The following is a 20,403-nucleotide window of genomic DNA, read 5'->3' as shown; positions in this document are numbered from 1 at the left end:
GAGGTTCCTAAATATGAGTTTTTGAATGACAGCTGCTTAAGAGCAATGTAGGATTCCTCCTGATACATGAAGCAAAACTAAATTTCCCCTGCAATGAAGCTATAATCTATCATCCATGACAGTTGCAAAATTAATTTCCATTACTCTTTTTGCATTGCTGTTTGGCCTTAAAAACGCTTACACAGGCAGTCCTCAACTTATGACTGCAATTGGGACCAAAAATCCAAGTCATTGTGATCATAAGTCAAAGCACCCATGTCAGTCATTAAAGAAATCATGCAGTTATTAAGCAGATGACCACTATCCTTTGTAGTTTTATACATTTATGCATTTTATACATTCTCTTTATGTTTTCACTAAGTTAGATGGAAGATGAGATTTATATTTCTTCTATATGCCTCTGATGTAGAAAGAAGAGATCCAAGGGCTTTTCTTCGCCATAGTCTTACGTTACTTGATTCCTTTTCTTAAACCAGCCAAAAACAAAGCTGGCTTAAAAAAATCCATATCCACATTTCAACTCTTTCCCTGCTTGATCATAAAGACAGCCTGGCATTCTGTCCAGATTGGTGGATTCCCCTGCTGCTTTAGTCCTCCCACTAGTTAGGAAAGCCAGCTCCAATTTCACTTTTTTCCATCAATGAACTTGTTTTAAAAATAGGTTCTGCTGGTGAACCGGGTAACTTTATTTATTTTATTTTTATGTATTTCTTTTGAGTTGTCAATCACTTACAAGATAATAGGTATAAGTATATACATAGTTATGAATACATGAAATGGGTACATATAAGAAAAATAGAAACACTAGGACAGGGATGGTAGGCACGTTGGTGCGCTTATGCATGCCCCCTACAGACCACTTAGGAAAGGGGTGAGGTCAATAGTAAACAGTCTAAGGTTAAAGTTTTGGGGGATTGGGGAAGAAACTACAAAGTCTGGTAGAGTATTCCAGACATTGACCACTCTGTTGCTGAAGTCATATTTCCTGCAATCAAGTTTGGTGCGGTTAACCTTGAGTTTGTATCTATTGTGTGCTCTTGTGTTGTTATGGTTGAAGCTGAAGTATTCACTGACAGGTAAGTCATTGCAATGTATGATTTTATATACCATACTTAGATCAGACTGAAGATGGCATAATTCAAGATTTTCTAGGTCTAGAATTTCAAGTCTGGTGGCATAAGGTACTCTACAACGAGTAGAGGAGTGGAGAACTCTTCTTGTGAAATATTTCTGGACTTTCTCAACTGTGCTAATATCAGATACATAATGTGGGTTCCAGACTGGAGTATTGGTCTAGCAAATGTTTTGTATGCTTTAGTTAGTAGTGTGATATTACCAGAGAAAAAGCTACGTAGGATTAGGTTAACAACTCTTAATGCCTTTTTGGCTATGTAGCTACAGTGGGCTCTAGCACTTAGATCATTAGAGATGAGTATTCCAAGGTCCTCTACAGAGCTTGGATCATCAACAAGGTCTTGATTATTCAACTTGTATTTTATTTTCTGATTTTTTTTTTGCCAATATGTAAGACAGAGCATTTATTTGTTGAGATTTGAAGTTGCCATTTGTTTGACTATTCTGATACACAGTCAAGATCTTTTTGAAGGTACAGAATTTGATAGGACACTCCCAATTTTGACCATTTGTCGTCTGTTTGACAGGAATGCTTCTATCCAGTTATGCAAGTGTCCAGAGATACCATAAGACAGTGGCCCCCAACCTTTTTTGTGCTACGGCCTGGTACTGGTATCACAAAATGATCCACGGCCTGGTACCGGCATCAGCACGCATGACAAGGCAAGGCGAGCTGAGCGACTGGCCCACCAGCCGTCCCCCGCTTCTCCCCGCCACCTTCAACTCCTCCTTTGTACCTTTTTTGTGCTTTTTTGTGCTTTCTTAATCTCCTCTGCCATCGGGATGGCTCTTCGTTCGAAGCCGCCTCCCCCTCGATGAAACTAAGGCACGAGGATTCCTTCAGGACCCAAACGCTGCTTTCCAACCGGAAAAGCTCACCCGGAAGCACTTTCTCGTCAAAACAAGATGGTGGCGCCCAGAAAACTGGCGGCCCGGTAGAAAATGATCCACGGACCGGTACCGGTCCGGGGCCCGGTGGTTGGGGACCCCTGCTGTAAGATTTTAGTTTTAGGAGTAGTTTGTCGTGTACCACTGAATCAAAGGCTTTACAGAAGTCTATGTAGATTGCGTCTATTGCTTTGCCCTGATCGAGTTGTGTAGTCCATATGTTTTTGCAGTGTAAGTGTTGCAGATTACAGCATAGTTTTTTTCTGAAACCAAATTGTTTTTAGAGAGTAGGTTGTTTGTCTCTAAGTGGAGGATAATGGATTGGTTAATAGTTGATTCCATGACTTTACAGGTGATGCAGCATAAGGAGATTGGTCTGTAATTTTCAACTAGACTGGGGTCTCCCTTTTTGAAGATGGGGATGACTGAGGCAACTTCCCTGCCTCCCTTGTTAAGCTTTTTTGTGTAATAAAAGCTTCCAGGGAAGATGACAATATTTTTCTTGTTGGTAGTCTCTACTATTTCCTGCGGCCTAAGTAGGCCTTTCACAAAAATATGATGATTTTGTCACTAAATTTCAGGGGAGCTCTTAAACACCATGTGGGAGCCCATGCTTGATTTCAATCCCTGCTCTTTCTCCTTTCCGATGGTGTATCTTTTTTCTTCTTTTACTTCCAACTACCATCTATTTCAGCTCTCTATCAGTTTATCAGGAAAAGAATAAATCCCTTGTTCATAATGATTAGGTTTATACTATTTAGCCATGGACTGACTTCAGTCCTGATATTAAACTCCACAGCATCAGCTAGCAGGTAATCTGTCACTTGTGTATTATATGAAGATACAACTCATCCTGCCCCTTTGTGTAAGACCATTAAGAGCAGCCCCTGCTTCACAGCCATAGGCAAATAGGTTCCCCCCCCCCCACTCTATATCTTGGTCAATAGTTCCAACTTGAACTAAGGATAAACTAAACTACAAACCATGGCCGAAGAAGAAATGAACTCAATTCCAGCATACTACAAACTTGATATGAAATAATGGCACAAGGAAAAACAACACCCATAAATTGCCAATTTGAGTATTACAATGAACTATAGCTAGCAAACCCCAGCAAAAGAAGGAATTTATGTAGTTAATGGAACATGGAACGCAGGAGACCATGGTCCTGACTGACAAAGGATAATGTTGACATTTACATCTCAGGAAATGTCAGCCGTTGCATTTGGCATCTCAGTCTACATGAATACAGAATGGTTGAAAACACTCAGAGCAATTATGAGTTTGCCACAAGTTATAGCCTAAATAAGAATGGAGTAAATGAATTACTCGTGCCTTATGCATCTCACAGATTTTTAAAAATACCTCAGTGATTATTTTTTTCATTATGGCATATTTTACGATGCTTTAATCATGCTTTAACTATTACTGCTTCCTAATGCTTAGACATAAAATCCTTATAAATATTCAGATATTTAAGGAAAAATATGTGTTTCATTAATTCTACTCCACTACCACAAAACAATTGGGAGATGCTTGAATTTCTCTTTTTAAAAAATCCCTGATTAAATGCCTCATAGAATAAAGCATATACAGCAATTTTGAGAGATGTTTTTATAAACTTTTGCTTTTGAAATTCCTTTCAATCTGAAATATGCATATTGAAAGTTTGTCCCATTATTCACTGCCATGGAGTCAAAAAGAAACTTACTTTTATACGTTATTCTTGTGATGGTGTCTCTGTTAAGCATACGATTTAAAAATGGATTTGATGATTCAGAAACCTGTGATGGAAAGAATTCATTGTCAAAACAAAAGTAATAACCACGAACCTCTTTTTTTTTTGGAAAGTGTCTATTTATCAGGGTGGGGATGGAGGGGTAGGAGGAAGAGAATCAAGGGACAAGTACAGAATTAGCAAAAATGTGGATGTACTGCAATCAGATGAAATGAGTAATGGCGGTTCAACTTTGTATTAGTGCAGTCTAATGGAAAACAGAAAGGAAAGGGAGCTATATTCTGAATACTCTGAACGTGAGTTGCATCAGCTTCTTGACATCCTAGTTTTTGGCTTTAACTGAAAATTGAACTAATAATGTTGGAAAACAGGCATAATCTGACATAGTTTTGCTGGCGATGAAGAATGCCTTTTAATCCATTTAGGCAAGACTGGTCACGAACCACCACGACTCTCTAGGCCTCAATTTTCTGGGGAAAAGAAATAGAGTGGGCTAGTATACATTAGATTCGTTTAGGCAAAAAACCAGAGCAAAACCTCATCTGTTTTTGACGTAACACTTTCTGCCTCAAATCACAGCATGCTACATTCTCATCTATGCTGCAGTTATAGTGGGATGAACTGTGGATTCACAATCATTTTTAGCAGGAGCATTTAGTAAGGAGAAGGAGGTCCGAGCATCAACCTGCCTCCAGTTAAGAGCAGCAATCCAATATGCAGGAAAGATCAACATGGCCTTAAAATACTACTCAGGAAAGGTAACTAAGATAACCATTTGCTTTGAGGTTAGGTATGAATTTGGTATGAGCAGGGGTGGGATTCTACAGGTTCGCACCTATTCTCTAGAACTGGTTGTTAATATTCTAAGCAGTTCAGAGTGGGCGGTTGTTAGAAGAAATTACTGGCCTAATCCTGTAAGGAAGGCAGGAAGGAAACATTCTGCTGTTGCTTACAGAAAATGCCTCTCCATTAACTCTTATTACATTCTTGGCAGGACTAGATTTCCTGTCTCAGGAACTTCTCTGGAGGTATTTTTCCCTCCTTTGCTGGTACTTTGCTTGTGTCGAGTGACCATTCAAAGTTACAATGGCACTGAAAAAAGTGACTTATGATCATTTTTCACACTTACCACTGTTGCAGCATTCCTACAGTCATGAGAGGCCAGGCAAGGAGATGCGTGCCTTGATGTGAGTGATGTTGAGTTGACCACGCCCAGCCAGTCACATGACCATCAAGCCACACCCACCAATAAGCCACACCCACAGAACCAGTTGTTAAAAATTTTGAATCCCACCCCTGGGTATGAATCTGCTTTTTTGTGGCTTCTTCTGCAACATTTTGAAATACTTTGTCCTCTGCTCTTTGCCTTCATTTAGAACAAGGCTTGGTTACTTGTATACATGGCAATGATAGTTCAAGGCAAAACAGTGTCAAGGTTACAGAGTGGAATCTGACCACACATTAATTAGCCTACACTTGTCAGGTTGACTCTTGGGCTTGGACTGAATGACAACAAAATGCAAGATGTAGTCTGGGAATAATTCAGAACAAAAATGCACCAGGGACATCTTCAGCATACAATTCCCACTTTCATTCTCTTTCCTCTATTCCTTTCCCCCCCTCTTTCCCTTTATTACCTGAAGAGCAGGATACAGAGGGAGTATTTGGAATAAATTCTCAGGCATTTTACAGTATGAAAAGAAGAGGCCTTTTTTATTGGCTTAATTTCTCTTGGAAACCAGGAGCACTTCATTATTGTGATACAAAGTTTTTATAAATTGAAGAAACATCCTCCTGAGATATCCAAGAAAAAGGACAAATAGAGATTTGGATTTTTTTTTGTGTGTTCTGCCTAGCCCGAGCATAGCAGATCATCACTTGGACATATAGTACACGACCCTTTTAAGTGGTGGTTGAAGGGGAAAACTATTTTTAACCCATTTTTAACCCTATCCAATAAGTTAAAAATTATAATCAAGCTTGGAGCATGGAGACATGTAGGCCACCCTTGCTATCCACAGCCTTAAATAAGGAATGTGGTTCAGTGGTTATAGTAATCAGTGATCCTGCTGTGCAATGAGGATATATGATCATACAAAACGCAACAACCACTTTCAGCCAAATGCATTGTCTTTGTTCCTACCATGCCTGTCATTTTGGGAAGTCAAAGGCCTGTGTAGATTTCTATTCTCTCTCCAGTTACATTAAAAAAAAAAAGATTAGCCAACTGATGCAATGTGAAAGCCGAACTAGCTTTTAGTTCCATTACTGTATTAGGTCTGAAATTTTAACTGCCTCTAATAGATAAAAATGGCAGTAGCTCAGGAGAGAATCAGCTTAGATTTTGCTCTACCTGTCACTGTTATAATGTACCTCTCCCCATGTCTCTCCTTTGGCCAGCTTTTAGTAGCACCATTCTAAGATCCCACACCAGAAACAAAATGGCCAGTTAGTGAAAAATGCAGTTGGAGAGAGAGGATTAAGCTCTTTGCATGCAACAAGGCACCCAGATTCATGCCTGCTACAAAAAGAATAGGGTTGTGCAAAATCTTTGAAGGGTGTTGACACTTGAATGGAAATTAGCACAAAAAGCCCATTTGAAGGACTGGAGTGGAGAAGCTGTGTTGTTTGACCCAGAAATGGTGGCCTCTGTGTGTCTACTACACACGCACAAAAGCAACTGTTGATAATATAGATTAGTCCCAACTCTTCTTCATTGGGGTGGAGTGAGTGACAGGCCTTCTTGAAGGAGATTGTTCTGAGATTCACCCCTATTAAATGATATAACAGGTGACACATTGCCACCTGCATGACATTGATTTAGAAAATATGAGATAGCCCTCTATACGCTGGGCAACCTATTCCGAAGACTGCTAATATTGCATCTACCAATACTCCATCAGTTTTTCAGGCTGAAGTTCTGCTTCCACTTCTCCCTTCATGTCTTTGACTTTTCTGACTATCTCTGACCATTTCTCTAGTGCCAAATGAATGGTACCCCAAATCTACAAATCCTGTTTTCCAGAAAGGAACATGCATAAAGAAATTCTTTCCAAATATTATCTCTGCCTTTACCTCAATGTATGTGAATTATTTAGTACAGTGGCTATTGGATAGCTCACTGGGGAGTAATGCCCAATTCCTTTGTGCAGTACAGTATATACTAGAACTATTTATGGAGGGAAGAAACCCATAAACACAAGAATGGGATGAGAAAAAAAGGCCCCCCAAAGATCTGTGATGCTTTCTGAGCATCTGCCGAAGAGTATTATTATTAATAACACAATTACAGTAATATAAAATATCACTGCATTATTTGCAGAAAGATGGAAATGGATTTGCATAATGTTTGTGTCTCTCTCTCCAAACTGATACAATTACTTTGCATCCTAAAGTACAGCTGTGTTATCCCCAAAGAACCAGCATTTTTTAAATGTCTTCAAAGTTGTCTTCCCCACCCTGTAGATAGTCCACAGAATTACAATTCCTTTGCTGGATAGGGGAGTCTGGAAGTTGTAATATCAACACATCTGGGGCATCAAATAAAAAAGGGCTGCAGTTAGAACTTCCTAGACTTATGCACCAATGCTCTTAATTTCTTAAAATCACCCAGCAGAATGTAATTAAACATTTATGAAATTTTACTATACTTACTTTCATAAATATAGAAACTACCACCAAGCCATTGGGACTTTTTGCAGCTTCTGTGACATTTGTATATAACTCATGGTTATAGTGGATTAGTTGAACCTAAGGATAGAGGGGAAAATGAAGAATAAATAGTGGAGAATCAAACCCACTCTCCTCTTATAAAGCAACAAACACCCTCTTTATAAGGGCATATCTATTTTCAATTTGACTTCCATCACGTTGGTACATTTTATGATAATTTATTATTATTATTGCTGCTTTGCTGCCTACATAATTTTAATAATCACTGTGGTCATCTGGCTTGTATAGGAGTGCATCAGTTATTCCCCTTCTCAACTGTCAATAAGTGGACTGAACACATTAAGATTCTGAATTTACTACAGAGGCACTTTTGCTGCAAAAGCATTCAAATAATCCAGCAAATATTTCTTCCAACTCTGATTATCTGTTACCTGTGATTGTACTGTATACCATTTTGCTTCTTGATTTCATTATGTTTATTTTGCAATGTTATTCCTTTGTATGGTGACTGTGAATTACAGTATGTCTGGAATTAGATATGTGCCATTTACATAAGGTAAAAACTGTACTGTGCATATTTTTTTTATACTTGGTTGGACTTACAATCAAATGGACTGATGGTCAGCCTCTTGGAATATAGTCTGATAATACAAAAAACACAGAGGACTGTCTGTAACTACTGTTTACACAAATTATAATCTTTTCCATATATCCTCCAAAGCAAGACCCAAATAAATGTCCAAATGGTATTTTGACTCTGGGTTGCAAATGTTGTAAGCTTTATACAAATCCAGCTATTATAAGGGGATCCGTGATTAACTGTTTATATATTTTTCATATCTATTCTTTTTGTACACACACATACTGTATTTATCTGTCCTTCCTCCGACACACTTGAGATCTCCTACCAAAAAACAAAAACAAAAAACCAAATCCTATCGATGCACAAACCTGTATTTGCACCTTTGCAAATATCCTAATTAAGGCTTGCCTTCCCACTTTGCAATTTTATAAGACTGTTAAGTTTTGCTCCTGAAGAAAATGTTGCTGTTCTAATAACAGGGTAAAAAAGTGCAGAAGCTCTTTTATCCTGTGTTCTTGGATATTGTTGGAAATATTTTTCTCTCCTCTTCTGCAGTAATGGTTTTAAATCTAGGCTATGCAAATTAAATTCTCATGATAACCACTGCATTTCAGACAAACCTTTTTTTAAAATGTATGCTGCTAAAAGTGTGGATGGTGTAGGAGAAAAATACCAATCTTCTTGCCAGGAATTATAATTCATTTATTCTTTCTTTTAGCATTTCTCACACAGCCTCTGCCTTATATTTCTCTAACTAAATATTTTTAGATTTTTAAAAATCATTGCTTATTTTTAAAATCAGGTTCCTTAATGTTAACTCCTTTAGGGAAAGGATTTAGTCCAACATAATAATATCCTCAAAATGGACACAGGAATGGGGTTCTAATGAAGAATCTCTATATAGAGAGACAGCAGCTCCAATCATGCTTTGCTCACATAAGCACGAAGATGAAAGCACCAGTCTGAAGATGTGAATGGGACCTTGTCACCAAGATACCCTCAATCTTACATGGGAAAAGACCCGAACACGCCAAGACCTGCAATATATATATATATATATATATATATATATATATATATATATATATATATATATATATATATATATATAACATTGATGGGGATGCTATTTTACATCATCATACTGCAAACATGACACAAAGTTATTTTATACGCTAGTAAGAGATTGAGATATTAAAAGCACTCAGAAACTCCTTTGAATTCCTACTATTCATTTTATTTTTCACATTTATATAGCCGCCAATCAGGCTACTAAATGGTGGAGATGTTAAGTCCTCTACCGCAGTGGTCCCCAACCTTTTTTGTGCCACGGCCTGGTACCGGCATCACAAAATGATCTGCGGCCCGGTACCGGCATCAGCACGCATGACAAGGCAAGGCGAGCCGAGCGACCAGCCAGCCAGCCAGCCGTCCCCCGCTTCTCCCCGCCACCTTCAACTCCTCCTTTGTACCTTTGTCGATGGGCTTCGCTTTGGGACGGCTTTGGGACGGTTGCTCGGCTCGCCTTGCCTTGGGTGCTGAAAGAATCCTTGTGCCTTAGTTTCGTTCGAAGCCCCCCCTTTGGTGAAACTAAGGCGTGAGGATTCCTTCAGGATCCAAACGCCGCTTTCCAACCGGAAAAGCTCACCCGGAAGCACTTTCTCGTCAAACAAGATGGCGGCGCTCAGCAAACCGGCGGCCCGGTGGTTGGGGACCCCTGCTCTACCGTGTGTGTATGTAGCTACTGAGTCTAGAGCTAAACCTCCCGAGATGAAATGGCAAAAAAATGTCGGTGAGTCACTCATCCCCTATATTTTTGTGTACTACATAACCTCTCAAAAATACATTTGAGTGGCCATTTCCCCTGCAACAAGGAAGGGAAGGTGTGAGCTTAATATTTCAGCAGGAGTGAAAAATAGCTCTCACTTGCTGTCAAGAATTCAGCACTAAAGGCTATTTGCAATGTTTGTAAAAGAAAGAAATAAAATTAGGAAAGTGGTTATCTCCTTCTGGCCTTAAATTGCAACAGCGAAGTCTGTTTCCTAAAGGTGTTGGATAAGTACAGATAAATGTGCAAAAAAGAGCCATATATTTAGATTCTTGGGGGCAATGAAAGGAGCAAAGATGCTCATTCCTTGATTTTAATGTACAAAGTCACACAAGTACACGTTTTATTAGTCATGGGCATCACTGTGCTTTTTTATAATAACCCTAACGAATAATATTCACTAATAAGACAATCATGGGAAATAGGAGGGATGCCGAAATGGATCTGAAGAATGTAATCTATCCACTATTGCTGGATCCACTATCAAAATATCTGGTCAACTTCACGTCCAAGCACCCAAACCAACTGTTTTGCAGGGCCATATTTTTACTATGACATAAAAGCAGCAGATTGGTCATGGTAGACCAGGCAATCTTGAGAGGTGCATTTTAGCTGCTTGGAAAGCACAATGCCTCGCTACTGATTCTTCAGTACATTGTAATAAACAAAGCTGACTTAAATAGGAAGAGCAAAATGGCTGTCACGATAATACCTTCAACTTGTTTTATTTTTTCTTCTCTCAGTAGTTAAACACTTACTTAAGTCTTTTTACTTTTTCACACAGTGGACCTAAAGTCAACAACAATAACAACAACAAAAACCCTAAAATAATTTGGACAGAAAAAGTACACATGTCAAAGACAATGAAATAATGTACAGTGTTCTGACAGTAGCAATGGTGGATACATTGTGATGATTAATGGTGCCCTTGAGAAGAATTAATAATATTTTTTCGCTAAATGGTGAAAAAGGATTGCAGGCTTCATTAACCATAGCCCTCTCCTATTTTACTGAATGCTCCTAACACCTTAATTCTTTGGAAAATACCCCTTTTGGCATTTTAAAGCAATTTATCAAATACCCATATTTGGACAGGTTAATATGGACATGAAAGTAAGGTACTCTCCTCTAGAGCAGGTCATTTATGGAACCTGATCTTTTTCAAAGGTCTCTAAAACAGGTTATGAAAACAGAACCACATGAAGGACAAGAAAGGATTATCAACTTCTTTGTCAAATGTTGTCATGGATGGCAGATGAAGTGAAGTAAAAACTATCTGCCAGCTCACAGTAGCGATGCTGTGTTTGCACTGAAAATCAAATCCAGAGAGGAGCTCATCAGGCCAAAACAGGAATGCCGCCACTTGGCAAAACCACCACTTATTTTACAGCATGGAAGAGTCACTTCCATTGATTAAGGGCAGAGGTGGTATTCGGCAGGTTCTGACTAGTTCTGGAGAACCAGTAGGAGAAATTTTGAAGAGTTTGGAGAACCAGAAAATGCCACCTCTGACTGGAGATTTTACCATATCCTTCCCCTGCCACACCCACCAAGCCACACCCACAGAACAGGTAATAAAAACATTTGAATCCCACCACTGATTAAGGGGCCATGCCTGTGTGCAATTTTCAGCCTCAGCTGAAACGACAGTGACAGTGACAGTGAGTTTATAACATTATTGGAATAGATGGGGCTGAAATGTTAGGCCTCTTTTATTGTAGGGAATGGAAAGAATGATAGGTATGTAATACCCCCTCGGAGGTTTAGGGCACCCATTTGGTTGCTCAGATGATTAAAAAAACATCTTTGGGACAACCATGACGTGGATAATTGAGAATTTCCACAGACAGTTATTCTATTCTATAGAATGCTGAACTGAACCAGTTGGAAAAAAGCCAGTGTGGATACACTCACTCAGCCACTAAAAACCAAAGTGGTTCATCACCTGAAGATGCAGTTGCTATGTCACAAATCCCAAGTCAAATCCAGCCTGTATGAAGAACCAGTAAATGGCCAGTGGTAATAAAGACTTGGTTTGATTAACCAAGTTTTTCATCCTAACAAATCACCAGTAGCAGTGTTCTTCAAAAATCTACTGCAGTATTTTGCTGTGTATCAGATTGCTTTAGGAATATGCAAAAATGTTATGTCCCACCTTCCAAAAATAAACAGATAAGGCTGAAAGCAGCAGTCCTCGCAAATAAAGGCAGCAACCAGGAATCTTCACTGATAACAGCCGCAGCCAGCCTCCACAAGATAGTCCAAGTTAACACTCCCAATAAATCCAAGTCCCAACAAGATATTTCAGGTTTAAATCCTCCAAGCCAAAGTCTTCGGTTCTCTTTTCAAACAATTTGTTCCCGACAAGAGTGCAGAGTCATCCCTCTTCCTTTTATAGAGCAGCAGCTAATTAGTCTAATTACTGATCTGCCCTCCTCCTGTGCTCCCGTTGGTTTCTCTCGTCAGGAGACGCCTGCTTCTGATATCCACCCAGCGATTATCTAAATTATTACTTTCACCTGAAGACTTCCCGGCTGATAACCTGATTGAGAAGCCGAGGAGGTTGAAGGTTCAGGCCGGTCCTGCAAATCAAATGTCCTCCCTTGTAACATTCTCATTCAAAACTGCAGGCAAAACTGTTAGGATTCCCTTTTGAAATTCAAACAGTCATTTCACGATCACATCAAACTACAGGGAGTAACGTTCTCATTCAAAACTGCAAGCAAAACTGTTAAGATTCCCTTTTGAAATTCAACAGTCATTTCACAATCAAATCAAACTAAAGGGAGTAACGTTCCCTGGTTCTGACGTCAATCCATGATCTAACAGTCATCAGATTCAAAGTTCCTAACAGGATTGGACCTTCCAATCACAACACAAAAATATCAGTGGATACCTGGAATTTGAGCACTTTATAATTCATGCAAAGCATTTCATCAATTTGTTTTTAATCCTATCAACATGGCTAAACTTTTCATTCTTCCTTTTTTGCTCCTCAAGTCAGTATTATTTAAAGCAGATATTGAATAATTACACGTGAAACTCAGAGAAATTTAATACGACTTACAATACTACTCTTGTTAACCTTTCATATTTAGAAAGGGAGTTGGTACTGACCTGATATGCCCGTTCTCTGTGAGCTGTGAAGAGCATCCAGTGATGGGAAGGTGCTTCAATCTCTTCTAAGAAGGCTGGGCTTAAACTTGAGGACGCTCCTCCTGCTCCATGAGACTCCTCCTTAGCATCCCCACTTTTGCGAAGCTGAGGTATTGATACCCTATATGCTTAAGCCTATGTAATAACCCTGGCCAGAACAGACCCCCTACCAGACGGATTGAAAGGGTGGGGCTGGATGCTGTTCACAGCTCACCGAGAATGGGTGTATCAGGTAAGTACCAACGCCCTTTCTCCCATGAGCTGTTCAGAGCATCCAGTGATGGGACATACCAAAGCTTGGCACAGTCCTAAGGGAGGGACTCTGTCTGGGTTGCAGGCCTAACTGTATCTGAAATAACTTGCTGCAGAACTCGCCTACCAAATGAAGCCTCAGCAGAAGCAAATACGTCAATTTTATAATTTCTAATAAATGGAGATGGAGAAGCCCACATTGCAGCTTGGCAAATCTCCTCTATTGTAGCTTGGGTTGCCCATGCTGCTGTGGTGGCTGCACTCCTAGTGGAGTGAGCGGTAATGACTTGGGGCATGGGTATCGAGTGAGAGTCATACAACTTAGTGATGGTGGCCCTTAGTCATCTACCTATGGTAGAGGGTGAAACCTCGCACCCCAGGGTATTAGGCTGAAAGGACACAAAGAGGGCTTCTGTCTTTCTGGAGGGTGCCGTGTGCTCTATGTATATGCGTAAGGCCCTTCTTACGTCCAAGCGGTGCCATTGGTGTTTGAGCCTGTGTGATGGATGTGAGCAAAAATTTGGGAGCACCAGCTCTTGAGCTCTATGGAATGCCGAATTAACTTTTGGAATGAAGGAGGGATCTGGTCTGAGAACCACTCTATCTGAATGGAAAATGCAGAGGTCTTTGCACACCGATAATGCAGCTAGTTCAGAGATTCTTCTGACAGATGTAATTGCTATCAGGAAAACTACTTTGTAGGTTAGAAATCAAAGCGTCGTGGTCCTTAGTGGCTTGAAGGGGCTTGTAGTAAGGGCCAATAGTACCTTATTTAAGTCCCAAGTTGGATATCGGTGGACTATGGGGGGCCTCAAGTTCTTGGCACCATGCAGAAAACTGCAAATGCGAGGGTGATGAGATATGGAGGTAAGATCATCCCAAGATATGACCAAAGCCAGGCCCGCCATCTGTCTCTGCAGAGTATTGGGTGATAACCCTTTGTTTAGGTTCCCCTGTAAAAATTCTAACAACTGCACTACTGATGAGGAAGTGGGGTCGAACTGAACCCTCTGACACAAATGGCAGAAGCTAGACCAGGTGGCCTCATAGATTCGGTTCGTCGAAAGACGTTGAGCCGACTGAATATGTGAATGACTTGAGTAGAAAGGTGTTCATCTCTCAGACATTGCTGTTCAACTTCCATACGGCTAAGTTTAGCCATTGGGGGTCCGGGTTTAGCACTGGGCCTTGAGACAGTGATATGAACGATGGTGGGATCCTCCACGGTGGTACTGTCGAGAGGTCCTTCAGGTCCATGAACCACACTCGCCTTGGCCAATAAGGAGCCACTGATAGTAGGTCTGCTTTTTCTTCCAGCAACTTCTGAATCAATTTGGGGATCACGGGGAAGGGAGGAAAGGCGTATAGCAGTCCAGTGGGCCAGTGACATCTGAGGGCATTCACGTCCTCCGCTCCCCGTGATGGATAACAAGACATGAATTGGGGAAGCTGTGCATTGAGTGGGGAGGCAAACAGGTCAACAACCAGTTGGCCCAACCTCCGAGTAGCCTCCAGAAAGATCGTGGGGTCCAGACACCACTCTGATTGGTCTAACGTGGCTCTGCTGAGCCAATCCGCTTGTACATTTGCTATTCCAGATATGTGCTCTGCCTTTAGAGAGAGAAGATGGATTTGGGCCCACAGGAATAGTCTTTCTGCTTCCCTCATTAGAAGATTGGAATGAGTGCCCCCTTGTTTGTTGATATGGGCCTTTGTAGTTATGTTGTCTGTTAAGACGAGCTTGTGTTTGCAATGGAGATGTGGGAGGAATTGTTGGAGTGCCAAGTACACCGCTCTTAGTTCTAGCCAGTTGATATTGTGTGCCTTCTCTGAATCTGTCCAAAGGCCTTGCACTGTATGTATGCCCCCATCCCACTAGACAGGTGTCTGTTGTAACAATCGACCTGTGTGGATCCTTGAAAGGGCATCTCTTGTTGATTTCGGGTCATGTCCACCATTGTAGAGACCTGAGGATGATTGATGGAACTTTTACACGAGTTTTGGCGTTGTCTCTCCCGGCACGTTGGTATGGCAACAGGAACCATTGCAGGGTTCTTGCATGGAACCAGGCCCAAGGGATAATAGAAATACAAAAAATCATTTTTCCAAGCAATTTAGAAAGGAGACATAGTTGTACTTTCCTAAGAGTTCTGATCTGTTGAGCCAAATCTCTAATGCTTTCTTATCTGTCAGGGGAGAGGAAAACTTTGCCTTTCAGGGTGTCAATGATGGTGCCAAGGTGAATGAGTCTAGTAGAGGGTGTTAAATGACTTTTTTGACCAATTGATTGAGAATCCATGTTGTTGTAGGGTTACAAGTGTAGTTTGAATGTTCGAATTTGCTTGATTGATGGAAGATGCCAAAATAAGAATGTCATCCAAGTAGCATTGAAGTTGGATGGACCTATCTATGAGTGATGCTGCCAAGGCAGCCAAGACTTTTGTAAAAGTTCTGGGAACTGAAGCTAGGCTAAATGGCAGAGCAATATATTCGTAATGGACGTTGTAACAGAAATGAAGAAATTTGAAATGTGAGGGCCTTATTGGGATATGTAAGTAAGCTTCCGTGAGGTCTATGGAGGTAAGGACATCATTTTTCTGATGCTGAGTAAGATGGATTGGAGAGTGGTCATTTTAAATTTTTGGTAAACTAAAAATTGGTTTAGACTTTTTAAGTCCAGGATTGCCCTCGATCCCCCCGAAGTTTTAGGGACCACGAAGAGGTGCAAACAAAAACCAAGACCTTTTTGATTAGAAGGGACAGGTTTTATGGCCCGGATCTCTAGTAGATGTGCAATGGCTGGGTCCATGAGAAACCTTTTTTCTGCGTCCCTGGAAATTGGGGACTTCATAAAAAAATCCGGGGGGTGGGTGGGGTGGAGTTGAACTCCAGTGCCAGACCAAATCGTACTGTGTTCCTGACCCATGCATCAGTGGTAGAGGAGTCCCATTGGTCAGCAAACATCTTTAGGCAACCCCCAATGAGAATCTCGTTGTGGTCATTACTTTGACCTATGGAAGGCCCTAGATCCTGTTCCTCAAAATTGGATGGAGTCCCCTTCCATATCTGTCCCCAGGTTCAATTCTATCTGTCTGTTGTCTGAGTCCAGGCTGTCTTTGAAATCTTGGATAGTAGGGTTGGTAGAAGGGACGAAAGGAAGCCCTAGGAAAGGACTGTGGTGATCTGGACTCTGATCGACAAAAAAGAGAGGAAAGAATTTTCATTTTGGTTCTGGTTTCAATTAGGAGGGGTTCAAGCGCACTGCCAAATAGTTCGTTCTCCAAGATGGGAGCTGAGGCAAGGCACCACTTGTGCTTCATGTCTGCCTGCCAATGTAACCTTCTAGCTGCAATTTGGAAAGCAATAGCCCTAGAGGAAAATTTAACTACATTGAAGGTAGCATCTGCTGAAAACTCTGCAGTGGCGATTAATTTAGCCACATCTTGATGTGCCCTTATATTTGAGGCTGGAATGGTATCCCTCAGATGGTGAAGCCATCTGAGAGATGATCTGGTGAAAAAGGAGGTGGCTGTGGCCACTCGATGGCCCATGCGTCCGAGATGTGTGCCCTGCAGAGGGCTAGTTCTGCCCTCTTTTCCTCAGGCTTGAGAGCCTCTTTAGCTTCACTTGGGATGGCTGAGGAAGATGCAAGTGCAATGATAGGCTTGTCAACTTCCGAAGTGTTTAGAAATTTAGAGAACTCAGGTGCCAAATTATAGTATTTTTTACCATGTCCTGTGGGAGCGGGATATGAGGCTGCTGCAGTCCATTGTTTTTGCACTAAATTGGAAAACATGTGCCACAGGGATAACCTCTGCCCAAGTGACCGGTTGAGAGAATATCAGATCCTCTGCTTCCCCTGGAGTATTTGGTGGGGGAGGGGTACCCATATTATCCAGGTTGGTATTATCCAGGTCGATGTTCTTGGCCTTAAACAGCAGGGATTTAAATAATTGTGGGCAGAATAATCCTGTAAATATGGGGAGGTCAGGTGAGAGGTCTTCATCATCAGACATCCCCCTTTCTAGAGGATCCACCTCTGATAATACCTGGTCAACGGTGTGTACCGACCACTCATCCATTTGATCTGTTGGATTCCCCTTGATCTCCCATATCCTGTGTGTACTGAGCGTCTCTGACAGTGGGCAATGATAGTTCTGCCGGGGGGGAGGGTACCTGATGAAGATGTGGATCTGTGATGCCCAGAGATCGTTCAGGAAGAGATCCGCAAACTGAAGCTGAGGGTGTTGGTCCTGCCTGAATAGCCTGTTGGACGCCTGCTGAAATGCCCTTCTGGATAGCTAGCTCCATCCATGCCCTCATGTTGGCAGGGATTTCCTCCGGAAGTTACTCCTCTTGTCTGAGGCCAGCTGCTGTTGGTGTGAATGTTGCCTCTGGGGCCCTCCTTAGGAAGAGAATGTTAGAAAGAGCCTCCTGAGGAGGTTTTATCGATATGCTGCTCCTTCTGGATAAACACAGAGGGGCTGGGCCTGTGAGGGTTCTGGGCCTGTGAGGTAGAGGGTATGATGAGTGGTGAAGAGTTGGGTTGTACAGCTGCTCATGTATGTTTTTTCCACCTGCCTTTCTCATGCCTGATGGTGTCTGCATACATCTTTCTCTGCTGCCTTAGAGGTCTTTGGGGGCTCCGTGGATTTATCTCTATTTTTAGCAATTAGTCTAGATCTGGAGTTGTAGTTGCTGGCCATGGTAATGCCTTTGATAGAGTAGCAATGTAAAGAGGCTATGAAATTAGGTGGCTGGAACACCTAAGGGCCTACTCCCTTAAAGGGCAGGGGATCCTGGAATAGTTCCCTGATGCCTTTAGCAAATGTTGTCTCCTTGTTCTGTTTTGCTTTGTTTTATATCTATATCTATATGTTTTCTGAGGTTTTCGCGGGTATTTGTATGTGGATCTTTCGTTATATGGGTTTTCTCCTGCGTAAAATTGGAAATATTTTGGCGACGTTTCGACAAAATCTCATTCGTCATCTTCAGGCTTGTGTCTTCAGCTTTGTGCTTCTTGAAGTAATGTGAGCTTGCAGCTGCTTCTTCCTTTTAACTGCCAGTGGAAGTGCGACTTGACTGGGTGGGGGCTTGCTTGTGTTCTGTTTGGGTGGGAGTGTGTTCTCATTGGTTGGGGGCCTGGCTGTGATCTGATTGGTTGGGGGGTTGGCTGTGTTCTGATTGGCTAGGGGTGTGTTCTGTTCAGGTGGGTGCTTGGCTGTGCTCAGGTTAGTCTTAGTTGTTGGGGGATTTGAGCTGGTAAGCTATGATCCTGTTGTTTGGCTTCGCATTTGTGGTTGTGCCACATCTTCATGTTGGGCATCAGTTCACTTCATGTATGGGTTGGAGGGGTTTGAAGTGGGTAGTGATGCAGCTGCGGTACGGCTTCTGGTCCGTGGTCGTGTCTCATCATCTGTGTGGGTGTGAATCTGCTTTCTATGTGGAAGTGTGGTGGTAGCATCTTGTGTGGCACTCGTGGGTGAGGATCTGGTGTCATTCTTCATGTTAGGTACTTGTTTGTTAATGAGGGCGGGTTTCCAAATGGCTGGTAGGCGGGAGGTATCATCTTGTTTATTCATGCTGTGTGGGCGTTTTTCTATCTCTATGGCTTCTCTGATTATTTTGTTGTTGAAGTGTTCAGCTTTGGTGATAGTTCTGGTAATTTTAAAGTCAATCTCATGTCCTGTGGCTTTGAGGTGCTGGAGCAGGGAAGAGGTCGGTTCTTCTTTTTTGATTGAGTTCTTGTGTTCTTCAGTGCATGCGCTAATTCTTCTGTTGGTTTGTCCGATGTATGTGTTGGGGCAGGCAGTGCATGGGATTTCGTATACTCCTTGGTTTTCTAATTCGATTCTGTCTTTAGGGTTTCTTAGGATGGTGGATATTTTCCTGTTGGCAGGGATTTGTTGGCAGCACAAAGCCGAAGACACAAGCCTGAAGATGATGAATGAGACTTCATTGAAACGTCACCTAGATACTTCCAATTTGACGCGGGAGAAAACCCGAATAACCAAAGATCCACATACAAATACCCACGAAGACCTCAGAAAACACACACACATGCACATATATATATACACACACACAGATACACATTCACATACATACACATACACATGCACACACACATACACACATATATATTAACGACTTAAATATTCATAGAATTTAAGTCAAGTCAATTTTTGAATAAAGTACTTGTAATATCAAATATGGGGACCAGAACACCCACCTCCAAACCCAGCACCTATATGAGGGCACAGAGATCTGTAACTGATATTAGATCAGTTTAGCTGCACTTCTTGCCTGTGGAATCCAGCAGTTCAAGTCCCCTATCATCCAGTGGACTGGTGGTAGGGACCCCCCCCCTTCCCAGGTCCCCAAGAAGGGAAACCTTTTCGAGTAACTTGCCTCACAGACAGTAACAATTACTCAGCAAATTTAACCACGTGGCTTTTAAAATGGCGGCTGCCTCATGGCAGAATGAAAATGGAAGCAGCTATCACTGCCCAGCCTGCTGAAAGCAAAACCGCTCAGCAGGAAGGTGCAGGGGCTAATTCCCTGCCCTGAGGTGTTCTGCGGGAAGAGCCTCGTAATAAAAGGAAAAAAGGCTGCACTGTTTAAATTGAGGCTTCGAGCCTCGAAGAGACAGAGCGTTTACTCAGCCGGCTGGGAGATCGGAGAGATAAGCCTCCTTGTTGAGAAGTTTAAGACAGCGGCTCTGAAACGAGAGGCTTTTAGCCTCAGGGCAGATCGGCAAGATAAGCCTCCGTGTTTATGAGGCTTTAGCCTCAGGAGGCTGGGACGCTCGTAAAAAGACAAGTGAAATGACTTTTGGAGGTTTCCAGGGGTGGTGGTGATAGTTGGTGACAGAAATTATGGTAGTTGACCTGAGAAATAAGTCAGCTAAATCAGCTAAATCAACAGTGTTCTGTTCCAACCAGGAAAACAATAACACAACCTGTCTGAAGAAAGGCTGAGCTAAAATGGGGGACGCTAAGGAGGAGTCTCATGGAGGAAGAGGAATGTCCACAAGTTTAAGCCCAGCCTTCCTAGAAGAGACTGAAGCACCTTCCCATCACTAAATGCTCTGAACTGCTCATAGGAGAAAGGTTAATACAGCAAATGTTGCATTACACAATCATATTAATA

The 20,403-nt window shown here is 41.8% G+C and overlaps 1 protein-coding gene across 3 annotated transcripts in view; it reads right to left on the bottom strand.

Annotated features, from left to right (window-relative positions):
• Positions 1-20,403, bottom strand: part of CA10 (carbonic anhydrase 10 (inactive)) — a 372,251-nt gene that overhangs the window by 35,726 nt on the left and 316,122 nt on the right. For all 3 annotated transcript variants that reach the window (XM_026711241.2, XM_087925164.1, XM_087925165.1), the window contains 2 exons: positions 7,415-7,510; positions 3,734-3,806 (listed from right to left, as the gene is read on the bottom strand). In XM_026711241.2, the coding sequence (XP_026567026.1) occupies positions 3,734-3,806; positions 7,415-7,510 (169 nt within the window). The remainder of the gene's footprint in view (positions 1-3,733; positions 3,807-7,414; positions 7,511-20,403) is intronic.

Source organism: Pseudonaja textilis, chromosome 2, assembly GCF_049901715.1.
Source record: "Pseudonaja textilis isolate UNSWEBS1 chromosome 2, rPseTex1.2, whole genome shotgun sequence".
NCBI lineage: Eukaryota > Metazoa > Chordata > Lepidosauria > Squamata > Elapidae > Pseudonaja > Pseudonaja textilis.
Note: the sequence above shows the minus strand (reverse complement) of the source record. Positions and strands in the feature narration are given on the sequence as shown.